This window comes from Aphelocoma coerulescens, chromosome 26, assembly GCF_041296385.1.
Source record: "Aphelocoma coerulescens isolate FSJ_1873_10779 chromosome 26, UR_Acoe_1.0, whole genome shotgun sequence".
Lineage (NCBI taxonomy): Eukaryota > Metazoa > Chordata > Aves > Passeriformes > Corvidae > Aphelocoma > Aphelocoma coerulescens.
Window position 1 is genome coordinate 5,339,926 of NC_091039.1, and position 17,558 is coordinate 5,357,483.

The 17,558-nt window shown below is 52.8% G+C and overlaps 2 protein-coding genes across 3 annotated transcripts in view; one reads left to right on the forward strand and one right to left on the reverse strand.

Moving 5' to 3' along the window:
• The first annotated feature begins 2,972 nt into the window (after window positions 1–2,972).
• Window positions 2,973–4,741, forward strand: TOMM6 (translocase of outer mitochondrial membrane 6). Its single transcript, XM_068995933.1, has 3 exons — window positions 2,973–3,163; window positions 3,834–3,935; window positions 4,493–4,741. Exons 1-2 carry the CDS (start codon window positions 3,006–3,008, stop codon window positions 3,928–3,930), a joined length of 255 nt encoding a protein of 84 aa, XP_068852034.1. The 5' UTR covers window positions 2,973–3,005; the 3' UTR covers window positions 3,931–3,935; window positions 4,493–4,741.
• A 3,042-nt stretch (window positions 4,742–7,783) lies between these two features.
• USP49 (ubiquitin specific peptidase 49) overlaps window positions 7,784–17,558 on the reverse strand; it is a 30,444-nt gene continuing 20,669 nt past the window's right edge. Inside the window, exons 4-7 of one of the 2 annotated variants that reach the window (XM_068995921.1) lie at window positions 15,412–15,616; window positions 12,997–13,105; window positions 10,760–10,965; window positions 7,784–8,881 (exon numbers count right to left, since the gene is read on the reverse strand). In XM_068995921.1, coding sequence (XP_068852022.1) covers window positions 8,691–8,881; window positions 10,760–10,965; window positions 12,997–13,105; window positions 15,412–15,616 — 711 coding nt within the window. In that variant the 3' untranslated portion in view covers window positions 7,784–8,690. The remainder of the gene's footprint in view (window positions 8,882–10,759; window positions 10,966–12,996; window positions 13,106–15,411; window positions 15,617–17,558) is intronic. The other variant, XM_068995922.1, reaches the window with a different exon arrangement.

Sequence of the window (17,558 nt, forward strand, 5' to 3'; positions counted from 1 at the left end):
GGGGGGGGTGCGACGGAGAGTCCTGCACCCCAATCCTGCACCCCTGAATCCCAATCCTTCCCTTCACCCCAACGCTGCACCCCAAACCTGTAACTTTGCAACAGCGCCCCAATCCTGCACCTCTGCACCCCAATCCTTCATCCCTGAATCCCAATCCTTCCCTTCACCTCAATCCTGCACCCCTGAATCCCAATCCTTCATCCCTGAATCCCAATCCTTCCCTTCACCTCAATCCTGCACCCCTGAATCCCAATCCTTCCCTGCACCCCGATCCTTCCCTGCACCCCAATCCTGCCGCCCCGCAGCCGGATCTCATTCCACACCAGTCTCCAGCGGAAGCCGATCCCCTCCTGAGGAGCTCACCCGGAGCTCTCCCGTCCCTCCCCCCGGGGGCTTTTCCTTCCTCTTCCCATCCCTCTCCCGGCACCGATCCCGCTCCTGAGAACAACGGGAGCGCGCAGACCCCGGCACGTTCCGCTTCCCTGATCCCCCCGGGGACAGCCGGATTCCTCCGGGAATCTCGGATCCACGAACTGCACCCCATCAGCGCCCTCTGAAAAGGGGGGGACCCTGCACCCCCAGGGCACGAACGCCCCAGCTCCTGTCAGCATCCACATGGATCAACCACATGGTCCCCGGGACGCCCCCAAACTTGTGCCGGGATATTTGGGGGAGCAGGACCCTCATTCCCGGGGCTGGAGCGGGGTGGAGGAGGGGACAGAGAAGGGTGAGAGGGTTTGGAAAGCCCTGGCAGGACAGGGCTCCATCGCACCCACCTTTGCCGGCGCTGCCACGCAGCGGGGACGGGCGGGGGCCGAGGAGCTCCCGGAGCTGCCGGTGGCTGTCACCTCCCAGCGTGCGGCTCAGAGGGTCTCCCAAACCCGCTGCCCGCCCAATTCCTCACCTCCCGGGCCAGCCAGGCGCCTCCAGCCTCTCCTCTCCCCCCTATCCCCCTTCATTTCCCACTGGGAAGGGCGCTCCCGGGGCCGATGCGCTGGTTCAAGGCAGCGCCATCCCGCCCTGCCCCCGGTGGATTTATCACCTTCCCCTGGCCCGGGAACATCCGCGGCAGCAGCTGGGGGTTTGGCTGGGACGCTTTGATAACGAACTGGTCTGAACTGGTCGGCCCGGCCAGGCGAATTCCTGCATCCACGTGGAGGTGAGGACAGTGCGTGACCTTGCAGGAACGTGGGAGGAGGAGATAAGGGAGGAAAAGGGAGGTTCCGGTTGAGCTCGCTGATCCCAAATGTCAGCGAAGGAGGCGGGAGAAAAGGGAGCCTCGGGGTGAACTCGCTGATCCCAAATGTCAACAAAGGAAGGGGGTGAACGGGAAAACCCAAAGCCCGAAGTGAAGTAAAACCCTCCCAAAACCCTAACACGATGTGAGGCGCTGGCGGCTTCCCACGGCTGCTCCCGCCGGGCAGGTAACGCCGGGCTCTCCAGCTGGTCCCTTAATGAGAGTCCCTAATTGCCATAAATCCATTTTCTGGCTGGGTGGATCACTTAGCTCGCTGGGATCTGGGGAGGGAATCCGGCTGCCCCCGGATGGATGGAGAGCGTGGCCGGATGTCCCCACGGATCCAGGTCTTACCCAAGCCTGGCTTGGCGACCTGCGTGTCCCCAAAGAAGAGGACAACCAGCTCCCACGGAGCAGGGAAATGGGAGTAACAGAAACTCTGTGAATTCCAGAAATCCTGTGCAAGAATAAGTTCGTTTGGTTGCTAAAAGCTTTATATAATAATAGGAATAAACCTCACTAAAACCGCAGTCCTCATCCCACACAGGATCCTTAAGGAATCCTTAAAGACCCCGCGGCATGGTGGGACACGCGGAGCACCCCAGTGTGCAACTCTTGGGTTTGGGGCTCCACCGGGACCTCCGGGTACAGGTCCCGGTCCCAACCCCGATCCGATCCAGGTCCACGTTCCCATCCCGGTCCCGATCCGATCTCGGTCGAGCTCCAGGTCCAGGTTCCCATCCCGCTCCCGGTTCCCATCCCGATCCGATCCAGGTCCCGGTTCCCATCCCGCTCCCGATCCGATCCAGGTCCAGATCCAGGTCCAGGTTCCCATCCAGGTCCCGGTTCCCATCCCGATCTGATCCAGGTCCCGGTTCCCATCCCGCTCCCGATCCGATCCAGGTCCAGATCCAGGCCCAGGTTCCCATCCAGGTCCCGGTTCCCATCCCGATCCGATCCAGGTCCCGGTTCCCATCCCGCTCCCGATCCGATCCAGGTCCCGATCCGATCCAGGTCCCGGTTCCCATCCCGCTCCCGATCCGATCCAGGTCCAGGTTCCCATCCCGGTCCCGGTTCCCATCCCGATCCGATCTCAGTCCCGGTTCCCATCCCGCTCCCGATCCGATCCAGGTCCAGATCCAGGTTCAGGTTCCCATCCCGGTCCCGATCCGATCCGATACAGGTCCAGGTTCCCATCCCGGTCCCGGTTCCCATCCCGATCCGATCCCGGTCCCGGTTCCCATCCCGCTCCCGATCCGATCCAGGTCCAGGTTCCCATCCCGGTCCCAGTTCCCATCCCGATCCGATCCAGGTCCCGGTTCCCATCCCGCTCCCGATCTGATCCAGGTCCATGTTCCCATCCCGGTCCCGGTTCCCATCCCGCTCCAGGTCCCGGTTTCCATCCCGGTCCCGGTTCCCATCCCGCTCCCGATATGATCCAGGTCCCGGTTCCCATCCCGGTCCCGGTCCGATCCAGGTCCACGTTCCCATCCCGCTCCCGGTTCCCATCCCGATCCGATCCCGGTTCCCATCCCGGTCCCGGTCCGATCCAGGTCCACGTTCCCATCCCGGTCCCGGTCCGATCCAGGTCCAGGTTCCCATCCCGGTCCAGGTTCCCATCCCGGTCCCGGTTCCCATCCCGGTCCCGGTTCCGCTCCCGGTGCCCGCCCGCACGTGGCACGGCGCGCGCCGGCGGCGACGTCACGCGGCGCGTGTGACGTCACAGGTCGCCGCCTGCGTCATCGCGCGGCGCGGGCAGGCGGCAGTAATGGCGGCGGCGGCGGCGGCGGGAGGAGGAGGAGGAGCAGGAACAGGAGCAGGAACAGGAACAGGAACAGCGGGAGCGGTGGCGGCCCCGCCGCGGGGCATCCGCGCGTGGCTGCGGAGCGCGTTCCGCTTCGCCACCGACCGCAACGACTTCCGCAGGTCGGGACCGGGAACGGGGCCGAGATGACGGTCGGGATCGAGGCGGGCACTGGAATAGGGGTCGGAGTTGGGATCGGGATCGGGAGCCCGGTGTCTGTCCCCGGCCGGTGTCGGGAGCAGCGTGTCCGGCAGGAGCAGGGCAGGGACTGTCCCTCAGTGCTGGGCGCTGTGAGGGGCCGCAATCCCCGTGTCCAGTTCTGGGCTCCGCGCTTCAGGGAGGACACGGAGGGGCTGGAGGAGTCCAGGGAAGGGAGCGGAGCTGGGGAAGGGCCTGGAGAAATCCTGAGGGATTTGGGGGGGCTCAGCCTGGAGAAAAGGAGACTCAGGGGGGACCTTGTCATTCCACAGCTCCCTGGCAGGAGGGGGCAGCCGGGGGGGATTTGGGATCTTCTCCCAAGGAACAGGGACAGGAGGAGAGGGAACGGCCTCAGGCTGGGCCAGAGGAGGCTCAGTGGAATTTCAGCAGGAATTTCCTCATGGAAAAGGCGGTCAGGCCTTGGCAGGGGCTGCCCAGGGAGGTTCGGAGTGCCCATCCCTGGAGGTGTCACCTGGACGTGGCACTCAGGGCTCTGGGCTGGGGACAAGGTGGGGATCAGGCACAGCTTGGACTCGGATGAGCTTCCCCAAGGTCTTTTCCAGCCTCAGCGATTCTGGGATTTTATGCTTGCAGGAACCTGCTGGTGAACCTGGGGCTGTTCGCCGCCGGGGTCTGGGTCGCCCGGAACCTGACGGACATCGACCTGATGGCCCCACAGCCCGTCCCATAGCACCGGTCAGTCCTGGCGTGAGGGCACTGAGGGGCTGGGAGGCTCCGTGGGGTGGGATTGTGGAATGTCCCAAGTTGGAAGGGACCCTCAGGGATCAAATCCAACTCCAGGCCCTGCACAGACACCCCAAAATCCCACCCTGGGCATCCCTGGCAGCGCTGTCCCAATGCTCCTGCAGCTCTGGCAGCCTCGGGGCTGTGCCCATTCATTCCCTGGGGAGCCTGGGCAGTGCCCAGCACCCTCTGGGGGAAGAACCTTTCCCATTATCCGACCTAAATCCCCCTGGCACAGCTCCAGCCATTCCCTGGGTGCTGTCCCTGCTCACCAGACTTCAGAGGGACTCCAAATTATGGAATATCCCCTCAGGAGGAGCTGCAGCCCCCTGAGGCCTCGAGGCTGAACAAACCCCCCAAACTCATCCTGACCCACCCCAGGTGACACAAATCAGGGCTGAGCCCACCCCAGGGGCCCCAAACCCCACAAAAACCCCTCTTTACAGAGAGCTTTGAAGCTGCCCCATGACAAAACCACCTCCCCTGACGGTGTTGAATCCCTGTCCCAGGAAGGAGCCGGAGCTGCCGGGAGCAGAGCTCGCCCTCCCGCCAGGACCGGAGCCGTGGGGCTGCTCTGATCCCGCCTGTCCTGCCTGGAGCAGTGACAAGGACAGAAGGTTGAATGCTGAGAGGGAGAATCGGTTTCCCACTTGTTCCTTCGGGAATTGTTTCCTCGAGGACGTGCACGGAATTTCCTCCTGTACCCCTCCCCCCCCCCCCGCCCCCGGATGTTTATTAAAGTTTATGGAATAACGACAGGACCCGCTGGGATTTCTGGTTTTTGTTGGTTTTTTGGTTTTTTTTTTTTTTTTTTTAATAAGAAACTTCAGCTTACAAAAACAAGGTGTAAAAAGAGTAAAGATTTACAAAAAAAATCATAAAAACATGATTTATATTTCACACCCGAGAGCCAGAGGGATGAGCCCAGCCCCTGGGACCCATCAGCTGCTGCTGCCAGGGAAAATCCAGACTGGGATGAGCCTGGGGGAAACTCCAACCACGGAGTTTCCTGGGAAATGTCTGTGTAAAGCTGGGATGGGTGAAGGAATGATGGCTGTGGTGGGAGGAGAAGCCTTTGGGTGTTGCATAGCATTGAGTGCCCCGGGCTGAGCTGTCACAGTGCAGCTCTGGGGGACAGCGGGAGCCCCAGGTGGGAGTTGTGGCTGTGATTTACTCACAGGTTACACCCCAGCTCCTCCAAGGTGCTGTGGAGGAGCAGGAGCAGCTCCCAGCCCCGAGCTCTGGCAGTGGGATTCAGAATGGCTTCACATTCTTTGGACGTTTTCACAGGAGTTTTTGAGTTTGGGACATTCTCCTGAAGCAGCTGCCGCTCAGCTTTGGGGACAGAACTGCCCCTCGTGTGCCCCCCTCCCTCACAAAAAACCCTCACTCTACTCCCCCTAAAAATCCTTAAAAATGCTGTTTTCAAAGCTGGTGTTGGAACCTCCTGTAAGGAAACCGAAATTGCCTTTGAAGTCGGGATAATGGCAGTTATGCAGACACAGTTTCTGCGGGAAATGGGGATTAATTAGGACGTTTCAGGCCCTTTAGAGTTAATCTCAGTTTTAATTTGCTCCCACTAATTCCCCCCCCCCCCCCCAGCCGCGGGTCAGGCTGGGGCCAGGCCATGCCATGGATCCAGGAGGTGATTTGGGGGTGTTGGGAACAAACCTGGCTGCAAGAAAAGCTGGTGAGGAGCCAGCTGGATGGAGCCAGGAATAGCCAGGAATGATGGAATATCCTGAGCTGGAAGGGACCCACAAGGATCATCCCTCAGGAGGAGCCCAATGAGTTCTTCTCCTCCTCCTCCTCCTCCTCTCCATCTGAACAAGCCAAGTGCCCTCACCCCCGCTCCTCAAGGCCCTTCATTTGTAGCCCTTAATTAATTAATTGGATTCTCTTGTCACTTGCTGCCACCTGGGAATGTCCTTGAGGAGGATACTCAGGCCTGGCACCCTCAGTGACATCAGGAGTAGAACTTGGAGCAGAAATCTGAGGCTGTTCTGACTTAAAACCGCTGAAAAACCGCAGAAAAATCTGATTTAAAACGGCTGAAAAAACTCCAGGAAAATGGGAGTTTGTGGAATCCACCCCAAACTCCAGCCCTGGCTCTTCTATCCCAAGGAATCACATCCTTCCTGTTTGCCAGGGGATTCCACAATGAGGGAAAACTCCTCTCCCTGCCAGGAGTCTGGAATTTAGGCTGGGATTAACTTTTTTTTTTTCTTTTTTGAAGTGCTGCACATCAGCTTTAGCTCTGCCCTCACCGAGTTCTCCACAGGCAGGAGAATCCTGCCCCATCCTGCATGGAAAAGCAGCTTTGTAAGGAAAGGTTTTACTGGGAATTCATCCTCGTTCCCTCCCCTGGATGGAAAGCTGGGGCTCGAGTTTGGGAGCAGCCTAAAGGCACCCCCAGAAATCAATCAATAATCATTAACTGGACGTGGAATTCATGCGGATTTTGATGATTTAAATTCAGGAATTGAGAGGATTTTAGGATGCTCCAGGATCCAGCTGCAATAAATGGAGCAGTGTTGGGGTGACAGACACCAAAAATCCATGGAATTGCTGCTCAGGAAGCTGCCAGGCTCGCAGGGAATCCTGCAAACACATTCATTCCATGTACAGTTAGTGATTATTAATTGATTTTTGGGGGTGCCCAGGATTATTAATTGATTTTTGGTTTCCCCCCCCCCCCCCCCCCCCCCCATTTCTAAACCAGGAATTAACATCAGGTTTGGGACAGAAATGATTCCCATCCTAAAAAAAAACCCACTGGAATTTTTCCTCCTTGATCTGACAGATTTCCAGGCCAGGCAAGGCTTGGATGTTGTAAAAAAATACCTAAAAATCCAAATTTGATCCACCTTTGAGGCAGTAAATTCCAAGACATTCGTAAGGAATCCTTCCAGATCCTGCTGCATTTAGGGAACCAAAACTAAACCTTTTTTATCAGCACTGTTGCAAACAAAAAAATAAGAGAATATGACCCCCAAATGATATTTAATTGTTAAAAAAGACTTTCTTTTAGGCTCAGAAGGCAGCATCTTGGTGGGAATATGGGAAATGGGAATTTTTAGGAGGACAGGAGACCTCGTGTGACTTTGCCCAGGGACAGGAGGTTCAAAATCCCAGAAAAGAGTGGGATTTGGGAGCCTTTCCCCCACAACAGCAAAGGTTGGCAGCTTGTGTTTATCTGACAGGACAAAGGGATGAAAAAAAGGGAGGAGGAGAAACACTTTGAGAACTTCCCTGCCTGGAAATGGAACTTTTTATTTATTTATTTTTTAATATTTTTAAAAAACCCTCCTATTTTAGGTTATTTCACCTGTAACCACTTAAAAAAATAACCCAGATGAACAGACATCAGGTCTAATATTCAGATTAAAAGGTGAAATGTGAACAGCCAAGCCCCAAAACTACAAAAACCACACCTGAGGTGCAACTGTAGGCTGAGAAGTGACTCTGGATAGTCCACTAAGGCTCTGTGATTCCCACAGAATTCCAAAATCAGGCTGATTTCAGAGACAAACTTCGTTTTTTTTGTTTTGTTTTCTTTTGTTGTTGGGTTGTTTTTTTTTTTTTTTTTTTTGTAGCCTCTCCAACTCCACGTGGAATTATTTGGGATTTCACTACATTCCTTCCCTTGGGTGGCCCTGCAGGAATAGAGACCTCAAAGGATCTGGGCACCACCCTTGTGACCACCACAATTAAGTGACATTTTTCACTGCTTTTTCACCCCAAAAGCAGTGCCAGACCCTCCCCCTCACTGTGCCATTCCCACCACCCCCTTCCCCTGAGGAAAACCAACCACGTTTGTACAAAATGCAGGAATTTGCCTCCCCAAATTCCAACTTCTGCTGCCACAGCTTTCCCAAACTCTTCCCAATCCTGGTGATGCCAGCAGAAACCTGGGCACAGGCTTTGGTTTGGCTGCCACACAGAGATGGCACACAAGGACATTCCTGGGTTGTTTGGTTTTTTTTTTTTGTGTGTGTTAAAACACATTTTGGGGTGTTAAAACACATTTTTGGGGTGTTAAAACACATTTTTGGGGTGTTAAAACACATTTTCTCCAGAGCAGAACTGCATTAAAATCCCATTTGGAGGGAATTCAGCTGCCAGCTGAGTTCAGCCCACAGGAAGAAACCCCGGAGTGTGGCACAGCCCCAGTGCCACTGACACACAGAGCTGCTGGCAAAGCTTCACCCAGGGCACAGAAATCGCTGTCAGGGGGGCAGCAGAGGGAAGGATTGAGGAGAATTGAAACCTTTCTCCAGCAGGAACAGCTCTGGGAGCAGCCAGCTCCTTCCCAGGGACTGGCATTCACCTGGCAAGGCTGGCCACTCGAGGGGAGGGTACTGTGCCTGCTCCTCTTGGAGTTGGATTGGGATTTTTAGGGATTGAAGGGTGTTGGAGGCAGGTGGATTCTCCTGTTTCCTGCTTGTGCTCATTCCTCTTTGACAGGGGATGAATGAAAAGCATCAAACTTCCTAATTTTGTTGGGTTTTTTTTTTGGGGGGGGGGGAGCCAACAAGACACTTGAAAGCCAAGATTCTGCCAACAACCAGAACCAGCTCCAGAGGCTTTCCCAGACAAACATCCTGCTCTGAGCCCATTCCTGCAGCCAGTGGGTTTTCCCCACCAACAGGGGGAAGATGAACACCAATGGTTCCCAAAAGAAGCTGGGAGTGATCCCCCTCCCCATCATGGGAATGTCAGTCTTCTGTCCTTGTCACTGGTTTTGGGTGGCACCTGAGCTTGGAGTGGTTTTTCTGAGATTTCTGCTTTGTCCTGCACTGTTCTCTGAGTGTAGAAGAGGATGTAGGCCTGGGTCTTGCACACCTCCTCCACGCTACATACATTCAGTTTGGAGTCATTGCAGTGCACCCAAAAACCTGGGAAACAAAAGGAGAAAGAGGCTCTTAGCTGAGGCAGGATCCCTTTGGATTTTGGAACTGCTCACAGGAAACATCCACAGGAGAAAAGGCACCTCTGGCTTTTCATCTAACCTGGAAAATGTTTTTAATATATGTATTTGGGGTTTGGTTTTTTTTTTTTTGGTGCTTTAGAAATAGCAAATCTTCATTTAATCAGCCCCAAAAGCTCAATTAGGCAGACAAAAAAATTCCCTGGGGCCAGGCAATTTGTCCCTGCTCGTGCAGCCAGGAGGCAGAGTCAATCCCGATCCAGCTGCTGGGATCTCACAGCCAGCCCCCTGCGGATGTTATTCATGAACAGTTCCTGTCCAGCCTCAAAACACTTTCTGTTCATCTCCTCATCCCAAGGATCCTGGAGCAGCTCCACGGAGTGCCTCTGCCTGGCAGAATGGAGCATTCATGCCGTTCCCAGCCAGCAGCAAAAGGCTCCCCCAACAACCCCCACCCACCCCCAAAGGAAAAAAAAAAAAAAGAAACGACAAAAAATATTAAAAAACAGCAATACACTGAGGGGGGGGGGGGGGGTGGAGACAAAATTACTCAAGGGCAGGGAGGGGATTCCAAGTGATGCCTTAGGTTTGAACTTTGATATTTTTCCAGGAGTTTTCCTGCAGCCTGTTCACTGCTGGGCAGACATAACAAAGCCTCTCTGGGCCCGCTCTCCCAGGACACCCAGCCCATCCTAAGCCCAAAAAAGTCTAAACCAAAAGCCTCTAAAGTGGGGGCAAACTTGGAGAAACGACCTCATTAAGTGATGCTTTAATTGGAGAATTGATGCTGCTATGCAAATGAACCAAACCTAGAAAAGGGTGACCTAGAAAAGGGTGAAGAACTCGTGACCTGGGGTCCACCTCAGGATCCACCTCAGGATCCACCTCGGGGTCCACCTCAGGGTCCACCTCGGGGTCCACCTCGAGGTCCACCTCGGGGTCCACCTCAGGATCCACCTCAGGATCCACCTCAGGATCCACCTCGGGGTCCACCTCGGGGTCCATCTTGGGGTCCACCTCAGGATCCACCTCAGGATCCACCTCAGGGTCCACCTCAGGATCCACCTCGGGGTCCATCTCAGGGTCCACCTCAGGATCCACCTCGAGGTCCACCTCGGGATCCACCTCGGGGTCCATCTCAGGGTCCACCTCAGGATCCACCTCAGGATCCACCTCGGGGTCCACCTCAGGATCCACCTCAGGATCCACCTCGGGATCCACCTCGGGGTCCACCTCGGGGTCCATCTTGGGGTCCACCTCAGGATCCACCTCAGGATCCACCTCAGGGTCCACCTCAGGATCCACCTCGGGGTCCATCTCAGGGTCCACCTCGGGGTCCACCTCGAGGTCCACCTCAGGATCCACCTCGGGGTCCATCTCAGGGTCCACCTCGGGGTCCACCTCAGGATCCACCTCGGGGTCCACCTCAGGATCCACCTCAGGATCCACCTCGGGGTCCACCTCGGGGTCCATCTTGGGGTCCACCTCAGGATCCACCTCAGGATCCACCTCAGGATCCACCTCGGGGTCCATCTCAGGGTCCACCTCAGGATCCACCTCGGGGTCCATCTCAGGGTCCACCTCGGGGTCCACCTCGAGGTCCACCTCAGGATCCACCTCAGGATCCACTTCGGGGTCCATCTCGGGGTCCACCTCGGGGTCCATCTCGGCAGTAGCCTCAGGCTCCCCAGGGGTGTACCTTTGAAGGCCTTTCGAATCAATACCTACCTTTATTCCCTTATTCTTGTCTAGTCTCTGTTTTTAGGTGGCCTCTCAAGGCATCACAAGGAATCCTGAGGGAGGGAAGAGGAGTTGGTTGGGATTTCCCCGTCCCCGGCACACGCACCTCCCTCCGTGTTGTAGCAATAGGCTGTGTAGTGTCCTGAGCCAAACCCCTTCCCGTGATGCATCACCACAGCCGAGAGGTCATAGACAAAGGTCTCTGTGGCAAGGGAGGACAGAGAGTCCCTGCAGCAGTAAGGTTCCATGTTTAATACCTGCTCAAAGAGGACATGGACCCCGATCTTCTCGCGGTGATTGCGCTCAGACCACCTGCGAACACAAAGAGCACGCTCGGTGTGAGGAATGAGACGACTCTTTGTAGAAATTAAAACGATTTATTAAAACAGAAAAATATTGAAAAATTGCAAAAATTAACAAAATATCAAAATTTGGGATCCTAGTGGCTCAGGAGGTATGCCCCAGGAGCGCAGGGATTCAGGAGCTTCAGGCTTAGGCAGCTCTGAACCTCAGGTAGAGAAAAAACTTGCAGTGCTAGGCTGGTCAAAAAGAAATATATATATTTCTAAAGGCCCCTGAAAAGGAGTAGGTTTCTCCAGCACTGAACTTAGCAAGCTGGAGGGGAAGGAGAAATGAGGGAGGGCGTGTCTTTCTCTTGCACCTTTATAGCTTTTGCTCCACAGTTTAAGGTGATTGGTGTTCTCCCTTTGACAGATTATCTCTGTCCACCAATGGCTCCTCCTTGTCAGAGGGGTGGTATTAGTTGAGATAAGAGTCATGGAGCTTACGGGGGTCTGGCTATGGGGGCTGGGCTGTTTGTTGCAACTGGGGTTTTTAAAATCTGCCTTGAAACCAAGGTACAAGTAAAACATAAAAAAAATACATCCAACACATCCTAAAACACTTGTAAAAGTATACAGTAAACACAGGAAGACCATAAAAACTTGATCTGTGTACCTGGGCTGATGGGTTAATTTTAACATTCAATTTAAAAATATGAAGCTCAAATTAATTAAAGCACTTAATATGCAAAGACCAAGCACAAATAGGGATTTCATGTATGACACTCGGCATCTGCTCGGGGCCCTGGGCGTCACGAAATCCTGGGGTTTCAGCCCAAAATCCCCTGCAGCCGCCCCTCACACAGAGCTCCTGCTGCTGTTCGGGGTGCTGGTTGGACATGGGGTCTCCTGACTTTGAGGGGTTTTGTTTTAGGTGGGGTCTCCTGGTAATTTGGTTTGGTTTAGATGGGATCTCCCCGTGCCATTGATGATTCTTGTTTTAGGTCAGGTCTCCTTCTGTCACTGATGATTTTTATTTGAGGTGGGGTCTCCTGCTATTGATGATTTCTTTTTTAGGTGAGGTCTCCTGCTATTGATTATTTTTATTTGAGATGGTGTCTTCTCCTGCTATTGATGATTTTTATTTGAGGTGGGGTCTCCTGCTATTGATGATTTCTTTTTTAGGTGAGGTCTCCTGCTATTGATTATTTTTATTTGAGATGGTGTCTTCTTCTGCTATTGATGACTTTTATTTGAGGTGGGGTCTCCTGCCATTGATGATTTTTATTTTAGGTGGGGTCTTCTCCTGCTATTGATGATTTTTATTTTAGGTGGGGTCTCCTGCCATTGATGATTTTTATTTTAGGTGGGGTCTCCTGCCATTGATGACTTTTATTTGAGATGGTGTCTTCTCCTGCTATTGATGATTTTTATTTTAGGTGGGGTCTCCTGCCATTGATGACTTTTATTTGAGGTGGGGTCTCCTGCTATTGATGATTTCTTTTTTAGGTGAGGTCTCTTGCTACTGATGATTTTTATTTTAGGTGGGGTCTTCTCCTGCTATTGATGATTTTTATTTGAGGTGAGGTCTCCTTCTGCCATTGATAATTTTTGTTCTAGTTGGGATACTGTAGAGCCAGATTTCTCCTGTGACCACCTTTAAAATGCTCATTTATACCAATAAAACCCCCCCATATCCAGCCTAACCACTTTAGAAACTTGTTCTAATATTTTGAGCTTTTTCTGCTTTTTATTCAGCGGGTAAAGACCCAATATTGGCATTTAACCCTCAGTCTCCCACCTTCAACAAATCTTTCACTCAACTTACTGACTTCTCCTCCCAAGCCACCTGAAAACGCGAGTAAAACTCAAGGAAATTAAGGATTAATACGCACAAAATATTAAATTGTGGCAGAAAACACCCTGCAAACAGGCAGCATGAGGGGGTTTCACAAAGCTGATGGCTCAGAAGTTACACAGCTGCCTTTGGCAGGAACTGAGGGAAGTTAAAGGCCCACTTTTGGTCACTTTTCCCCCCAAAAATCAGGGCCCAGTGGCTCACCTGAAGCGTTTAAGGTGCAGCCGGAGGACCTGAGGTAGTCTGTAGATCAGCAACTGCTTTTTAGCTTCGCTCAGAACAAGAGGTTTAGGAGAAGATTTTCGCCGTTTGCCTGCCAAAAAAAACCCAACCAACCCCCAAAACCCCAAGGCAAAGATTATTAGGATCCAATTCATTTCCCAAAGACAAAAACCAGCACAGGGCGAACTCTTTTATTCCAGCATGGGCATGGCCACAGGAATAACCATTTCTGAATCCCTCCAGAGAGCAGGAACTTCTGGGGGGGATCAAAACTCTCCCTTTCTCCTCAGCACACAAACATTTGTCACCTGTGAGCTGCTCCTGCTGGAGAAACACCAGGAATACTGAGCCAGAGCTCAGGCCAAAGATAATCCTGGGCTGCAGCAGTTCCAGCAGGTGAATTCCAGCACACAAATATTCGATATTTTATTCTCTCTGCTGCTTTGAGCTCCTCACAGAAGCTTTTAGTAGCAGGTTCCAGCAGCTCGGGAGGATTAAAAGAAGGCACAAAATGCAACAGCAAAGCTGGAAAAGAAGGAGAATTCCTCCCTCCTCTTCCCAGGAAAGACAGGTGGCTGCCAGAGCTCCCAATCAGGACTGTAGCTGTTAATTGGATTTGTGCCCCTCAGTGCAGCCCCAGCTCAGAGCAGATGGGGGCTGCTCCTGCAGCAGCTCTGCCACGCAGTGCCCCAACTGCTCCTGGCACTTGGGGCCTTTTCCCTGACTTTTTCCAGCTGGAAAACGCTCCCTCAGCCATTTAGAATTCCTCAGCCATTCACAATCCCTTAAAAGCCATTTAATTCTGAAGTAGCCATTAAAATTCATTTCTTTTTTTTTTTCCCCCCCTCCCAAAGAAATCAAAGCAAACCGAGTTAAGATGAAGCTGAACTCGCACAATTTGTGGATCAGGATTGATTCCAGGCCTATCTGGCTCTGTTCCAAGCACATCCAGTCAGGGATTATTTCCCAACACTCTGGGAAGATGTTTGGTAACAGATTTGCCATTTGATGGAGAACAGATCCCTGCAAGTATTTGCTGCTCCAGCTGCTCAGTTGCCACTCAAACCATGGGCATTTTCCTCCTGAGGGAATGAACATTTGCCATAAAAACCTGCATGGGGAAGTATTCCAATTCCAAGGAATTTCAATCCTGTGTGAGGATATAAAAGGATTTTCAGGGATAAAAGGACTTTTCACTCCGAGCTGCTGCAGGAAAAGGAGGAATCACCTTCTGGCTGAGCACAGCAAACACCTCACAGGTGATGGTAACACATTCCCAGGGTATTCCCAGCTCTGTGCTTCCAGAGAAAATGCCCATGGAGAGCTAAAACTCCCACCTGGCACCTTGGGAACTCTGATTTCTGGCTCAGGGATTCACTGAAGAACAGGCAGCACAGAGGTGATGTGTGAGAAAAGCTTTCCTGCCACGCAGAGATGAGCAAAGTTCCTTCTTTTGCCTTGAAATCCAAAAAATTCTCACCCCCAGAATTTTTGAAGTCCTCTCCAACACAAGGGAGAGCAACTCTGAACATGCTCGGGTTAAACCTGTGGGGAATTGTGCTGCTGGGTGGCAGAGGTGAGGGAATGTGGCAGATGGAAAAATGACATGGCAGGGGCAAAAAATGGCCCAGCAGAGGCAAAAGTGACATGGCACAGCCAAAAAATGTCATTTCAGACCAAAAAATGACAAGGCAGGGGCAAAAAAATGACATTTCAGATCAAAAAATGACACGGCACAGCCAAAAAATGGCCCATCAGATGCAAAAAAATGACATGGCAGAGCCAAAAAATGACATTTCAGACTGAAAAATGACAAGGCAGGGGCAAAAAAATGACATTTCAGACCGAAAAATGACATGGCACAGCCAAAAACTGGCACATCAGTGCCAAAAATGACAAGGCAGGGGCAAAAAACGACATTTCAGACCGAAAAATGACACAGCACAGCCAAAAAATGGCACATCAGATGCAAAAAATGACATGGCAGAGCCAAAAAATGACATTTCAGACCGAAAAATGACACGGCACAGCCAAAAAATGGCCCATCAGATGCAAAAAAATGACATGGCAGAGCCAAAAAATGACATTTCAGACCGAAAAATGACACAGCACAGCCAAAAAATGACGTTTCAGACCGAAAAATGACATGGCAGAGCCAAAAAATGACATTTCAGACCGAAAAATGACACGGCACAGCCAAAAAATGGCCCATCAGAGCCAAAAAATGACACATCAGAACCCAACCGGAGCCCAAAGGAGCCGAAGCCACGAACAGGAGGAACCCAACCAGCAGCAGCAGGCAGGAAAAGGAGATTTCCCCACCCTTGCAGACCCCAATCCGTGTCTCCAGGCACGCAGGAGGTGCTCCCTGGCAGGCCACAGTCCCAGCCCACTCACTGTTGCACTGGTCACAGGCGTAGATCCTCCCCTCCAGGGCCTCGGTCTCGGTGAATTTGGCCAGCATCTCGGTCAGCATGCACTCAGCCTGCTGCACTGGGACAAGCCCCTTCTCCAGGGAGTGGTAGCGCTCCGGGAATTCCAGGGAAAGGTCCCAGAAGGGCTCCACGGTGTTGGATTTGTAGTTGCACGTCCTGCAGGTGACCTGCGGGGGGGAGGACAGGGACACACAGTTGATGGAGCTGGGACAGAGGGAGTTGGGGCTCAAAAAAACAACCAGAGCAGCTCCACAGGCAAAGATCTGGAAATACTTTTTATGTCCAGTTTGAAATGATTTCAATTCCTTTCTCGTTTTTCAAAGAGAAATCCTTCACTGTTACGGGATTTATTTCCTTCCTCAGATAAACAGAAGAAATACCAGCTCACAGATGGGCAAAGGCACCTGGGAGGTGGTTTCTGCTAGAAAAAGTCAGCGTTTTTCATCCAACCTTCCTTCCACAGTCTCTTTTCTTTCCCTGAATATTCAGAGTGTCCAATTCCTTTAATGATTTGTCTGCTATGTAAGAATTATTCATGGAAGGAGCCTGAAAGGACTAATTTTAAGTGTGCTGGTTTTCTTATGTCACCCCACTGCATCGTAAATAACAGCAGGAAAAGTTTTCATGGAATTACTGAGGTTGGAAAAGCCCTCCAGGGTCATCAACCTGTGCCTGGTCCCCACCCTGAGCACTCAGTGCCACGTCCAGGTGACACCTCCAGGGATGGGCGCTCCAAACCTCCCTGGGCAGCCCCTGCCAACCCTTTCCATGAGGAAATTCCTGCAGAAATTCCAACCTGAGCCTCCCCTGGCCCGGCCTGAGGCCGTTCCCTCTCCTGTCCCTGTTCCTTGGGAGAAGATCCCAAATCCCCCCCGGCTGCCCCCTCCTGTCAGGGAGTTGTGGAATGACAAGACCCCTCCTGAGCCTCCTTTTCTGCAGGCTGAGCCCCCCCAAATCCCTCAGGGTTTCTCCAGGCCCTTCCCAGCTCCCTCAGGGTTTCCTCAGACCCTTCCCAGCTCCCTCAGGATTTCTCCAGACCCTTCCCAGCTCCCTCAGGATTTCTCCAGCCCCTTCCCAGCTCCCTCAGGGTTTCCTCAGCCCCTTCCCAGCTCCCTCAGGATTTCTCCAGACCCTTCTGAGCTCCCTCAGGATTTCTCCAGACCCTTCCCAGCTCCCTCAGGGTTTCTCCAGACCCTTCCCAGCTCCCTCAGGATTTCTCCAGACCCTTCCCAGCTCTCTCAGGGTTTCCTCAGACCCTTCCCAGCTCCCTCAGGGTTTCCTCAGACCCTTCTGAGCTCCCTCAGGGCTCCTCCAGCCTCTCCAATTAAACTCGGAGGCAAACACTGACCACAGGAGGAGCCAGCAAACAGGAAAGGAGCTCAGTGCACTAAAGGGGGTTTGAAACTCAACGCAGCACTTGCACACCAGGGTTCCAGGAGCACAATAAACAGCTCAGGAGTTATTTATAGCGGATTTCAGCAGCAGATAAATTCCACTGATTTGTATCTTCGCACCACAACAGGGTCTGACCCAAGCACAACGCACCAGCCAAGGGCTGAGAGACACAACTGAGCACAGGACGTGGAGGAGCCCAGGAGAAATTAAGAGTGGAAATGATTCAAACGAACCTGAGCTCTGCTCTCTGTGACAGCACCCAGGGAACGGCTGGAGCTGTGCCAGGGGGATTTAGGTTGGATAATGGGAAAGGTTCTTCCCCCAGAGGGTGCTGGGCACTGCCCAGGGGGGAATTGTGGGGTGTCTGTGCAGGGCCAGGGGTTGGATTTGATCCCTGTGGCTCCCTTCCAGCTCAGGTTATTCTATAATTACATGAAGCACAACTTCAGACATCCTCTCCCTGAAAGCCAAAAGCTTTAAGTGGAAAAATCCACCTTTTAATCTCTCCAACATGCACCAAGTCCTAAGGAATGCTGAGCTCAGTGGCTCAGAGAAGGGTGACAGAAATTGTCCTGACAACACACAGAGAGCACAGTTTGTGTCTGATCTGGCAAACCACCAGTTCTGCTCCTGTTTCATGTCTCCTGGAAAGCAAAGGGAGCTGGGACTTTCAAAATGCCTGGGGGATTTTGGGACTCTGGGGCTCTTCCTTGT

Coding starts and splice junctions, on each gene's coding strand:
- TOMM6 (XM_068995933.1), top strand. CDS start 3,006: ATGGCGGCGGCGGCGGCGGCGGGAGGAGGAGGAGGAGCAGGAACAGGA. Junction 3,164..3,833: donor GACCGCAACGACTTCCGCAG/GTCGGGACCGGG, acceptor TTATGCTTGCAG/GAACCTGCTGGTGAACCTGG.